Source organism: Glycine max, chromosome 1 (assembly GCF_000004515.6).
Source record: "Glycine max cultivar Williams 82 chromosome 1, Glycine_max_v4.0, whole genome shotgun sequence".
Classification (NCBI taxonomy): Eukaryota; Viridiplantae; Streptophyta; class Magnoliopsida; order Fabales; family Fabaceae; genus Glycine; species Glycine max.
This window is the reverse complement of record NC_016088.4, coordinates 5119436-5132468: the sequence shown is the minus strand read 5'-3', so window position 1 is coordinate 5132468 and position 13033 is coordinate 5119436. Positions and strand designations below refer to the sequence as shown.

General features: G+C 33.7%; 1 protein-coding gene across 2 annotated transcripts; it reads right to left on the bottom strand.

Moving 5' to 3' along the window:
* Nucleotides 1–5759: 5759 nt before the first annotated feature.
* Nucleotides 5760–8601, bottom strand: LOC100806758 (protein GAMETE CELL DEFECTIVE 1, mitochondrial). Of its 2 annotated transcripts, none has more exons than XM_006573041.4 (3): nucleotides 7959–8601; nucleotides 6415–6601; nucleotides 5760–6266 (listed from the first exon to the last, which is right to left on the bottom strand). In XM_006573041.4, the coding sequence occupies exons 1-3, from the start codon at nucleotides 8480–8482 to the stop codon at nucleotides 6189–6191; spliced, it is 789 nt and encodes a 262-aa protein (XP_006573104.1). In that variant the 5' UTR covers nucleotides 8483–8601; the 3' UTR covers nucleotides 5760–6188. The 2 variants fall into 2 exon arrangements, with proteins under 2 accessions (XP_006573104.1, XP_003517783.1); XM_003517735.4 differs by having other exon boundaries at nucleotides 5760–6255.
* Between the last annotated feature and the right edge of the window lie 4432 nt (nucleotides 8602–13033).

Below are 13033 nucleotides of genomic sequence, written 5' to 3'. Positions count from 1 at the left end.
TATGACTTATGAACTTAGTGACTTTAGATATGTTTAGTTCAGGTTCATCAAGTTGGCCTATAAAGACATAAGCAGGAAAGATAAAAGAGGGGGAGAAAGTGATGGGGATTGAGTGATGACCAAAGTCAGAAGCAATCACTACCTTCTGGCCAAAGTAAATATGAATTTTTCATTCCTACTTCAAGTAAATAGATATACCCACATTGACTTTTGAGCTTAAAACAACAACGACAGAGTATTATCTTACTAAGTGAGATCGGCTATATAATAAAAAAAATGCTAAACTCATACATAGGAAGTCGTAGCTGAATTAGATGAAGTGTGGCAACATTGGAACTGGTCATGATTAGAGTTATAGTTATCCAACTCAACTCTATCATCAATTAAACAAAATGTTATTTTAGTTTTAAGAGTGTGATGCTCTTGCTACATTCAGTAAAACAACTATATTATACCAGTTCAATGATCTGGTTCCATTTCTGGCTCACCACTTCTTCTTTTGTGGAATGTCTATAAGAATATAAACAAATTGTGTTTAGTTTATATATAGGTTAACCAATCACCAGCTCAACAGATAACTAAAATATGAGATAAGCCTCACATTGAATAAATATAAAAAAGTTGAACAATGAAGGAAAGATTCATAAATCTAAGCCTTTTAAGATTTTACTCAGTGGCCCATTAGTAAAAATATCTCTGATATTTAGTGTAATTCCATGCACAACAGTAAAGATGTAATCTCATAGGAATTTGCAACAAAGGTTTTGCTTGAAGATATAAAGTTGAATCAGATATTTCATTCATCAGGCTTAAAGTTTACAGCCGTGTATGAGTGGAAGTAGCATAATCATAACATTTTTATCACTTCCATTTAATATTCAACTTGCCACCAAAAATAAGTCTGCTACATAAGAACCAACCGCACACCATTTAGTCTCCCTTAAACTAAATTATGCTAACTATACTTGGGATGTAACCAAGTCTTATCATTGCTCTTCCAAATCAAACTTTTCTAACTCTTTTTAAGTATCAAAGACGTAGCTTTGTAGAAGATTCAACTGTTGATTCACTCACTCAAACTATAGAAAACGAGCAAAAGGACAATTCGCAACAGTTAACTATTAATTTATGAATTATTCTGGAATATTTGCATCTAAAATGGTTTTTTTCTTAATGAGATAAGATAAGAAAATAAAATTAAGGATTCAAGGGGACGTACAAAACCTTCCTCCACCTTAAAGTCTATAAATTTATCTTTCCCCTAGTCTTTTAGTCCCTTATCCGTTTCAACACCCACACACTCCCAACACTTCTCTTTTTGTTTCTCAATGTCATTAATCAAAATTAATGGGATAATATATGCAACTGGTTTTACCTTACTAATATTTTTTTTTAACTTTTGTGATGATTGTAAACACTTTCTAAATCTAGTGTTATCCTTAATTTACATAATAAAATAGCAATGATGAATGACATGTTAAATATATTAATAATATTATTAGGTGTTATGCACAAATTAATATAATAAAATATATATTTTTTATCTTTGTAAACATATAAAAAGTTCAATTTTAGTATTTCGGAGTTTAATTTATTAATATCTCTCAAATGTATGATGTGAAAGAATTAACTCACGTCATGATCCATGTAATATTATTAGCACATGCAACAATGGATGACATTTTTTTTATCCATCTGAGTTAACAATGTCTGGAAAAGGAATAAAAAATGACATATTCCAAAAATAGAGACTAAAACATTATATTTAAATTTGAGGAATTAAAAAGAAGGTATTTTCGATTTTGATGATTAAAAACATATTTAACACTTATTTATTTCTATATTATCAATGCAAAATTAGTGACAATGACAAGTACACATTTGAAATTGCGAAAATCATGGCAAACTAGGCTTAGGTTTAGACCCACTTTAGAATTCAATTTGTTGGAAAATGATTGGTGGACACTTCTGCTCAAGGTTTTAAAAAATAGTGTGTGTATGTGATTTTGACCACAATGTCAAAGTTTTGAAAGTTTTTGCGACCGCAACCACTATACTTATATGCAATTTCCCACAACATCAAGGATTGCAACCCTGACCACAACTGCAATTTAAAACTTTGCTTGTGCTATATGACTCTTAAAAGATAAAGAGATAACAAAAAGAAAAATGTAAGTACGAAAAGTGATATATGAGTGCTTGTAACGGAGATAAAGATATTGGGAGATAGAAGTTGAGAGAAACAATAAGTATTAATGAGATTTATGTTATATATACAAGGGTATTCATATATTATTGCTCCAAATCTTTTGCATACCCTTTTGATGATTCATGTTGTTTCTTTGATGTTTAGCATTTGCATATTGCAAAGGCCACTCCTATATACGATTGGCATCTGCTATAGCTTCCAATAACTATGAGTGTTCTTGTTGAGTGCTTTGGTTGGTTTTTCTTGGAAACAATGCATTTTTTATGTGTTTTATGATTGAACCCCATATTGCTTCTACTTGTTGATGCTTATTTGTGTTCAGGCCAAGTTTTGGAAGCTATACCAAATGGGTATTCGACCTAGGCCGAATACCCATAACACCCCAATAAAACCTTTGGGATACTAAAGCATACCCTGAGATGGTACCCGGTATTCGGTACGGTCATGCCGAATACTGGAAGACTACAACTCCATTATCCCGTAGGGCTTACCCTGAGAAGTGTCAGGCACTCAGCCTAACCCAATACCTGATACCTTCTAGTATCAGGTACTTAGCCTAATTGAGTACTTGATACCCTTTATGGTTTCAGGTATTTGGTCAAGCCTAATAGCTGATGTACCTAGTATCAAGTGCTCGGCCCAACCAAATACCTAATACCCCTCTATAGTTTCAGGTACTCAACAAGCCTAATACCTAATATCCTTAATATCAAGTACTCGGCTCAGCCAAATACCAGATACCCTTATATAGTTTCAGGTGTTCGACCAAGCCTAGTACCTGATATCCCTAGTATCATGTGCTCAACCAAGCCTAGTACCAGATATCCCTAGTATCAGGTACTCAACCCAGTCAATACCTAATACCCTTCTATAGTTTCATGAGCTCAACCAAGCCTAGTACCTGGTATCCCTATTATTAGGTGCTCAGCCAAGCCTAGTACCTGATATCCCTAGTACAAGTACTTGACCTAGCCTAATACCTAATACCCCCTGTAATATCAGGCACTCGACCTAGCTGAATACTTGATACCCCTATGCTAGGTAGCCGGTCTAATTGAATACCGAGCATGTCTCATCCAACCTATGATGACCTATTAAAACAAAGATTACCCATATTATTTAATAAAGCATCATTAGGGATGAGATCAGTTCCCTAATGATAATTACAAATACATTACCTAAGGTATGCATAAATAGATACATGAATATCGAGGTAAGGACACTATTGATTCTCATTTATTACCCTCATTTATTGCTCTTGACTAAGACTTTACTTGAACGTCAGAGTGTCTTTTATAGGTATCCCACCCTTTAGCTTGTCGAGTACCATTTGGAGAAGAAGAAAGATCATTCAAAGGATGTAAGTAAGGAAGAAAGTTACATGTCTACCCCCGTGCAGGTATAGAAGCAATATGTAGGCACATATGATATGACTATAAATATTAAATGATGATTATGCTACCAAGCAATATCTAGCCACTACCACACCACCATCAACCATGGCCATCTTCACAACGAAACTCTAATGGAAAGAAATAAAATTGAGATGAAAGTTTTGAATTAAAATAAAGTATAAAAGTCTGAGACTTATACCAAATTTTAGAACTTTCCTCTCATTTATGTTCTCCTTTCTGCACAACCAAATGCTACCTAAACACCCAAAACCTTTCAAACCAAGCACAAGTCATCGATCACTACCTCCATCACCCCCCAAGTGTAAAGATCACCAGAAAAACAAACAGCACAAGTACGATGAGCTTGAGGCAAGAAACATATGTGCCTACTTAGAGTCCAATCCTACCTCCTAGCATCTTCCTCCTATTAAATTTTCTCCTTTCCTACTAGTAACTAGATGTTTAGAACAACATGCTTGTAAACCACAAGCAATACTATGGTATGGAAATCTAGAACTACTTTTGATTCTAGTGCATGCCTTGGGGATAAATGCATCTAACTTTGAATTAGAATAGGTTCCAACTCTTATACACACCCAAGGACGAATCTAGAAAGGGACGAGCATGGGCTCGATCCCCTCCCTTGGAACTTGTCATGTACATACATATGTATTTTAAGTTAATTGGTATAAAATTATATAAAATTAATTTTGTATGTTGTTATTATAATAATGGTTGATGTTAATTAGTATAAAATTAGTTGTATATGTTGTTTTATTGCAATGATTAAAGTGATAACTAGTGTAAAATTGTGTAAAATTAGTTGTGTGTTTATTATTATTATGATAACAATTAAAGTTATCATCAATTAATATAAAAAATAATTTCAATTTTATGTATAAAAATAGTAAAAATAATTAAAAAAAATTACTTATTAAAAGTTAGATATTTTCCCCTTTTTTTCATTCCAGTTATTGACATGGGAAGAGGTGAAAAGGATTATAGATCCAATTAAGTATTAAATATATGTAATTAATCTTCTCTTCTTTATTTCATCTTTTATTTTTTATTTTTTTACAATTGTAATAGAATAAGTTAGGAAAGAGAAAGAATAAGGGTTAATTTGTTCTCATTAAAATTGAGAGTGAAAATCTGGTCCAGACTTCAATGGAATTGAATTACACAATTGTAAAAAAAGAATCAATATCCTTTATAAGGTTTCTGGATCCGTCCTTTGACACACCATCACCAAGCATTCCATTTCCCCCTGCCCCCAAAGTGTAAGCATCAACTAAGAGATCAAAATTTCTGTTAAGAACTCTGACAGCATAAACTAACTCGAAATTACTCATGTAAATTCTTTTGATTTATCTAGCAACCCAGAGGATGAAGAAGAATTTGACTTAACAATGACTTCGCCTTTTTTATTGCCAAGCCTATCATAAAACTTTACTTGATAATAAAAATTAAAAGTGTCAAAGTATACCATGGGCATTTCTTTTAAAAATTTGTCTAAAAAGTTGCCACTAAGATTGAACTAGATGTGAGAAATTCAGATACATTAACATTATATTATATGTTCAAACGGCCATTATGCTTAAAAATGTTGTCAAACATTGCATATTGTCTTTTCAAATTTTCAATTAAGATATCTTATAGCCTGCAATCTTCTGTGCCAAAAAAAGGAAGCTTATCTCAATAATAGATTGCCGAAGTATGACATAACAAGCTTTTTTTTTTTCTTTAACAGACAAGTAGAAGTAGGACACACATTAACACATGAAGATAAAACCACGCTATAAGCCTGGTTGCATCAAAAACAACAATGCCAGAAACAAAATAAGCTTTGGTCTAAACGTTAACCGTAATATCGATTCCAATTTCGATTCTCAGTCAGAAGCTTTCTGCTAAAATGCAGGTTTCTACTCATCTATTTCCCCTCTCATTGAAATGCACTCAGAGTCATGCACACAAAAAGAAAGCTATCGCATGCCACTACGTATATGATACTATGTGTAGACACATCAGTCTGATGAGATTAATTGTTTACAATGTTTTAACAGGCAGAGGGCATCAATTATTTTCTAGTTCTGTAAGTTCAATGAATATAATATACGCCATCAGCCATGTTTATATTTTGATGCATCCACAATTCATGATGAAACCTCTCGTGCATTCTTCGCTTGATTAGGACAAGAAAATAAAACATCTGATAAAATTTGCGATCCCCTGTTTAATATCTTCGTGTACATCTGCGTTTAATTACTCCACATTTGAAGTAACTTCTAACATCGCAAATGAGAAAATTCCTTTTGCTTTTAGACCACCAATTAATATCACATTCATCCTAGGTCATATTGTCACTTGCTTTATCCTTCATGCAGGGTTTTTGAATCAAACGACCTCTGCACAATAAAAGTGATTACACAACACCACATGACCAAGCTACCTTCTCTCACGGGGTACATAAGTCTTATCAACTGAATTTTTCTCCTCCTTAAATGGTTGGGTAGAGGGATCGGATAGACTTGGTACTCTAGAAACACTACCCTTCCCTCTCTTAGCATTTGGTCCCACCAACTCAATCATATATTTCCACCCATCAATTGGCCTCCTCCGGCTAAATATATGAGTCTTGATAAAACTAGCAATCTGCATACAAGCTTTAGAAAGTTGTGAATGATAAAAGAAGCAAAAATTAGGAAGAAACACCAAGATATCTGACATTATACCATGATTCCAAAAAACAACACCATTGCTTTATATTGGGATTAGAAAAGCAACATGTCAATCTATTATTTTTATACACACCTGAAATTTGCTATAGGCAATACGTCGTTCAAATTCCTGGAGAAGTATATCTTCTTCTCTCTGGGACATCTCCCACACATTTCCTTCTTGATTTTTTGATATTGTTTCCCATCCATCAGGCATGTTTTTGAAATCAGAAGTTTGAACATGCGCATTGTTGAGATTATTATTGCCAGGGTCAAAAATGCTGCAGTTGTTCAGGGGATTTAAGTACAAAATTCATAAGTAGATCCAATTCCAATGTGTGACAGGATAAAAATAAAGATGAATATGCTACAACTATGAAGCTGTGAGACATTAATGAGCACATAAAACACAAACAAGAGACCTGAAAAATCAATAGTGTATATAACACAGCATGGACCTACATCTACATTTGTGTAAAATAAAATGAGAGCATAACATCAAAATTTGTAAAAAAAAAATAGTCACCAGCTAATACCTAGACCTATCTACAGATGAGAATTCTGAAGAGAAAGAAAACATACATATTATTCCCCACAAATAAAACAGTACTTTCTTCATAGATTATCATTCGCTACCTTTTGTCCTCATCTCTCAAAAGCAATGCAATATTGTTGGCAAAAGAAAGGGTACATATTAGAGATATAAAACCAATCCTGGTCTTTCACCGTGAAGCTTAAGCTACAATGAGAGTTGGTAATTGAGTCATTGACATGGCATATCTTAGATATTTCTAAAACCAACTGGTCAGAAGTCCAATCCCTGCTACTCCATTTCTTATTAGCTGAATTTCAACACAGGGGGGCATGACTGTGTCTATGCATTGCCCACAATCACAACTAGCAAAACATTCTCTAACACACTCTACTACTGGCTGAAATTTGTTGGAAATCACAAAATTGTGTGGATCTCACTCTATTTATTTTTTTGGTCCTGGGTCAAAGACAAGGGTATTCCCCAACCCACTGGGTCAGAAACTAATCCCGCTTGCAGTGCATGGCTGACACTAATCCAAGGGAATTTTGCACATGGTGGGAAATCTCGCTCTTTATTTAAGGAACCCTACTTATAATTTTGTAATTTTAAATAAATTTTAACCAATGTTTTAAGGAGTGTGTTTGAGATTATGCTGCTAGCACTTTTCATTAAACCAATCATAGATTCACCACCCTTCACCTAAAGCTGAAGATATTGGGAGAACTGGTCATTGGTCAATAATAATCACAGTACACAACAATAGAAAAAACACAACACAGGACCAATCCGGTTCTTTACACAACAAGCTTCATTAGAAATTTTCTGGGTCCAAAAATAGTACCAAATTGTACACTTTACACAAGAAACTCTGGTTTTAGCTTATAAAAAAAACAAGTTTAGGGTTTAGGAGTTATGTTTTAGGGTTTTAGATTAAAAAACATGCCTTAAAAGTTACTAGTATGATCTCAATGCTTCATGAGATATATGTATGTGGAACTTAAATCAATAGCAAATTAATAATCACAAACTCAAACTCCATTAACAGAATCAAGCAACATCTAACGAATCAGAATCCAATTTAAGAGAGAGAGAGAGAGGTATACTCGGAGCAACTATCAAGCAATCTCTGAATGTCATCACCACCAGCAATGTCAGAATCGCCCAATTTCGCTTCCTCGAGCTTCTCAATCTCCTTCATCCACAAGCCAGCGTGCATCCTCTGCTTCTTCAACCGGTAATCCTTTTTCATATTCTCCAAGCTGTAAAGCGCGCCGTTCTCTTCTCTCTTCTCCTTCTCCTTCGATCCTTTCCGCCGCTCGTTCCAATTCTCGTTCATCTCCGCCACGAATGCCTTCGTCTCCTCGTCGCCGTCCTCGGCGGCAGGGGCGGAGTAGGAAGGGAAGTTGACGTCGCTCTCCCACGGAGCACGCGTTTTCGGCGTCAGGTCGTCCGGAAGCCACGCCGTCTCCCACGCCTCGTTCCACTCGTCCTCGCCGCTCCGGGACTTGCGGCTCGACCACCACCGTCTAGTCGCCGGAACTTCGCCGGCGATAATGTACGGAAGAGCGCTGAATTGCTTCGCCTTGGAGATTGTCGTTGTTGTGATTCTTCGTCGAAACGCTTGCATTTTTTATGAGCTACCGAGAAGAAATTGGAACTGCAACAGTGTGGTGTTTCTCAGTTTGCGCTCTCTCTCTCTCTCTCTCTCTCTAGAAAACCAAGGGCAGATTTTGGGCCTTGAGCTTTGACTTTATTTCAACAATGAGCCTTTAAATAGAGGCCTTTACTTTCTGCACTTCCCTGTGTGCTTCCTGCACTCCCAATTTTTTCAATATCCCTAAACTACCCTTATGATAACTTTCCTTTCTTCAACCAGTCTCCTAAAATCAGCTGACCTACTCCCAACACCTTCTTCCATTTTCATTCGAGTATGTTCTCCAAGAAGGTTGTGTCGGCATAGATGTTGTTATCTTGATCAAATCTCACAAACATTGGTTGTTTTGCTGCATCTGCATTCTATGCATAGCTTCGTCAAGGTTGGGTTGAGGTAGCATCTACATTCTATGTGTAGCACAATTATGGAAAAAAAAATTCCACAGTAGGCTTTCCAAAATGAGTTTACAATCTTTCTAGAATAATTGTTCCATAATTGTGTTACTAGGCTTCTAGAAAGCATGTTCTGGAAATGATGTTTTGTAAAAAAAAAATATCAAAAATGCTCATTTTGAAAATGCATATTATGTCTTTTTGGAAAAGCTAGTCCTCAACTATTCTTATATAGTTCTAGAAAACCTGTTCAGGAAAGAACGTTTTGTAAAACACCATTCCATGGATCCTAAGCCCTTCTTGGGCTCCCATTTTGTGGAGGCCAAAAACCACTGCAAAACCCAACACCACAACAGTACCAGAAACCAAAAAATGAATTTTGCAAAATGACATTCACTTACCTTTGTTGGCATTGCGAGTAGGGGCCTCAAATAATCGGCTTCTCGAGCTGCATTTGTCGTGGCAGGTGGAGGGACAACACAAATGAAGGGGTTGCACACCCTTGGGGGAGAGGTGGCATAATCAAAGGAGGAAGCGGAGTTAGGGCTTGGCAGCATAGAGGGAGGTGTTAGGGTTGGCAATGGAATGCACATGAGGAAGGAGGTGCATGACAATTTTGTCCACTCACATAAATTAGGAAGTGTAGGAAGTACAATGAGAAGTGTAGAAAGTAAAGGCCTTAAATGGACCTCTACCTTAACCGGATCAAGAAGAAGAAAAATAGTAGTTACTATTTCCACTACCATTTTTTTCTTATCCTGTTAGACACCACCTTTTTTATTTTTTTCCCTAAATTATCCTTATCTCTTTTTACTCTTTATCCCTTCTTCATTCTGGCATGGATGTGTGTGTTAAATACAGTTCATGATTTAGAAACCTTTGTCACATAAATGCACTTTTCTAAAGGGGTGTAAAATCCAACTCAACCAATGCACTTGGTTCGTTGCATGCATGTCTAACTACTCCCATAGGTAATTCCCAACTTACAACTTAGAGACCGTGGAATTCAAAACAGAAAAATAAAATCTATGCCCAAAATTCTAGAATTCCATTAAGAAATGACCTTCAAGTTTGCCTTCTAATTTTACTTTATTCGCCCCCTTTTTTTTCCATGGTCCTCTTCACCACACTAGCATTTTTCTTCCTCCACACACCCACCACCTCAAGTCCATTCGAAGGTGGAAGGCATGTGCGACTGTGAGACGGAAAGAGAAGCTGGTATAGTGGTATATGGGAGGGGGGGAATGAGGGAGAATGATGTTACAAGGGTAATTTGAAAAAAGAAAAGGATTTGCAAATAGAAATTTCCTAAAAAAAAATTGAAACTTATTTCACAACTTATCAACCGGATTAGCATGGACTTATATGTGACTCATGTTATTCGCACCCTTTAAATTACTTCTTTTCACAGTACAATAAATCATCCTACTTTTCATACCGTATTAACATGATTTGAAGTTAGGCTATATAATGTCTTTAGTTAAAGTGAAAGTAAAAGAAGAGAGTTCTAAAAAACATAAAATAAAATAAAATATCGTTCTTTAATTCAAAATTTTGGAGGAAAAGAGAGAAAAAAAAATAAGAAATTAAAATCTTTTTTTTTTTTGGTATAGAGGAATTAAAATCTTTGCCCTCCTATTTTTTGCTTCCCTTCTAATATTTAGTAGTTTGGAGAAGAGAAAAAGTAATTTGTGATTTTTCAACTTAATTGACTAAATTTCTCTAAACTATCATTCTCATTAACGATTATGTTGACAAAACAATACCTTTATGTGTATGTTTCCTTCATTGTCCTTGCAAACCAAATAAAGGAATCCCCTCCTTTCTTTCCATCCTTTTCCTTTCTCTTCCTTTCTCTTGAGGCAAACATAAAGACATTTGTTTAACTTCTCTTTGAAACAAACACAGTATTAATCTTTCATTCTAAAAAATTGTAACACGCACGTACTCACTATTATGGGCATGTTTAATAAAATTATGCACACTGCCTTATGGGTGCTTTCAATAAAATTAATCAATAAGTTAGTTTACAGTTGCTGACCTTTGGCAGGGTGGACATCCCATCCCTAATTCAGTTCTTGCTTGTTTAGGCAATGATTTGATGTTTGCCCATTAGTTCTTTTTCTTGGATTTTTCTTTGTCCCCATTTACAAAAAAATGAAAAATGATTTTAAGATATTCTGTTTTTTTGAATGCTTAAAAGAATTGTTTCTTTATAGTAAATTAAAAAAAAGTTATGAAATTAGTTGTAATAACTAGTTTTGTATTTAAAATAATAATATATTGGGAATAAAAAGAGAAAATATTCTGTTAGCTTTTAATCATTATTCTAAAATCTATTTTGTTTATAAAAATCAGTGATAAAAATAATCTAAAATTGTAATTTAATTTTCAGCAATATTATCAAATAAGAGAGAGCAAGGCTATAAACAATTTTTTATATGGAAACTTATTATAGTGTCTAAAATTATACCAATCCAAATGCACACTTGATGGGAAAGAGAAATCATATTTGCTTTTTATTTTTATTGAACAATTTTTACCCAAAAGAAATAGATTAGAAATGAGGAGAAAATAATATATGAGAAGACAACTGATGTATTTGAAAAACATAAAAAATAAAAATAAGCCACAAAATTTGTAGAAATATTAAATAAAAGTAATTGAACTAAATATTAGAAGGCTTAATGGAGTTGTGCTCCCTCTCAATCTTAATTATTTGGATTCCAGCCTTGTGTGAACATTTAGGTAACTTAATTTTCTTAATTGTAATAGTTGAGATAATTTAAAAGGTATTTGGTTATCAGCAAGTACGTGATCAATGCATGAGTGATTGTTAATACTTAATCAAATGTCTAATAAATCTATCGGAATCGCATGTGGTTTAAAAAAAGTGTTTTTTTTATTGTCGATTGATATATTTTAATCTTTTATTGAAAAATGTTATATTACTAGTATTATCACATTTTTAAAAATATTAAAAACACAAAATTTCAAGAGGTGAATGTAAAATAGCATTTCTAATCATTTTTAATTGAAATATATCAATTAAAATGATTAAAAATATTTTAAAAACACTTTATCTGTAATAAATTATAATACAGGATGAATTCCAGTTCAGCCTTTTTAACTTGGATTGCAACTGCAATTAATTTATTTTATTGGAACTTAAAATCAGTTTAAAAATAAAAGATAAGATTAAAAATTCAATCTATGTTTAAAATTTAATGTATAATTTTATCACTTGTTAAATTAAATTTTGAAAGCGATACATTCTTAAATTTATAAATTTGAAATTAATTAAAAAAAAAGGACTTTCAAGTTTGTGAAACTAACTTTTCAAAAGTTTTTTTTAAAAATATAGTTGGTCCAACTTCTTCATTTTGCAGCAACAGCAACTCAAAACAAATTAGACCAAATATTTCCTAAACCATTTACTAGATGTTCTTAATTGCGTCTAAGTTTTTCTTTGGAATTGGCATTAGCTTTTCTCATAGTAGCATTTAGGTTAATGTCATTCATGGATGAAATCCGTTAGATTATTAACATGTTTTACTTTAGCTTGCTATTTTATATATTGTATTTCCTAGTTTAACACATAATTAGAGTATGAAATATATCAATCAACTATTGCTGGTTGACATCTATGTACAAGTTACATTAATCTTTAATTTCAAAGTTTCAATCAGGTCTGAAAGAGATAAAGAAGAAAAAGTAAAAGAAGGGGCATGATTTGAACTAGATGATGAAAGTTTCAATTCAAACAAAGATGAGTGAATGGGTCAAGGATTAATGAACAGAACAAACAAACAACTACATGCCGGGCACGGCACGGGCCTATTGTTTTCAAGGGTCGTGGTCACTATGTTTCTTGACTTTCATTTTTATGGACTTTTTGTTTGTCGTCAATTCTCAGTCTGCCACATGCTTCAATGGGTTGGCCAAAAAAGTAAGCAACTAATCTTGATGTTTATGGAATTGGACTTGGGATGTTTTTTTTTTTTAATTAAATATATCAATGTTTGAGTCAGATAAAATAATTGTGATGTTTTTAAGTATTTAATATAATTACATACTTACTCTTTGAATATGAAATCTTTAGAATAATCTTATATTAATTGATTCACGTATT

Coding starts and splice junctions, on each gene's coding strand:
- LOC100806758 (XM_003517735.4), bottom strand. CDS start 8,482: ATGCAAGCGTTTCGACGAAGAATCACAACAACGACAATCTCCAAGGCG. Junction 6,602..7,958: donor TTGCTTGATAGTTGCTCCGA/GTATACCTCTCT, acceptor GAACAACTGCAG/CATTTTTGACCCTGGCAATA. Junction 6,256..6,414: donor TTGCCTATAGCAAATTTCAG/GTGTGTATAAAA, acceptor GCTTGTATGCAG/ATTGCTAGTTTTATCAAGAC.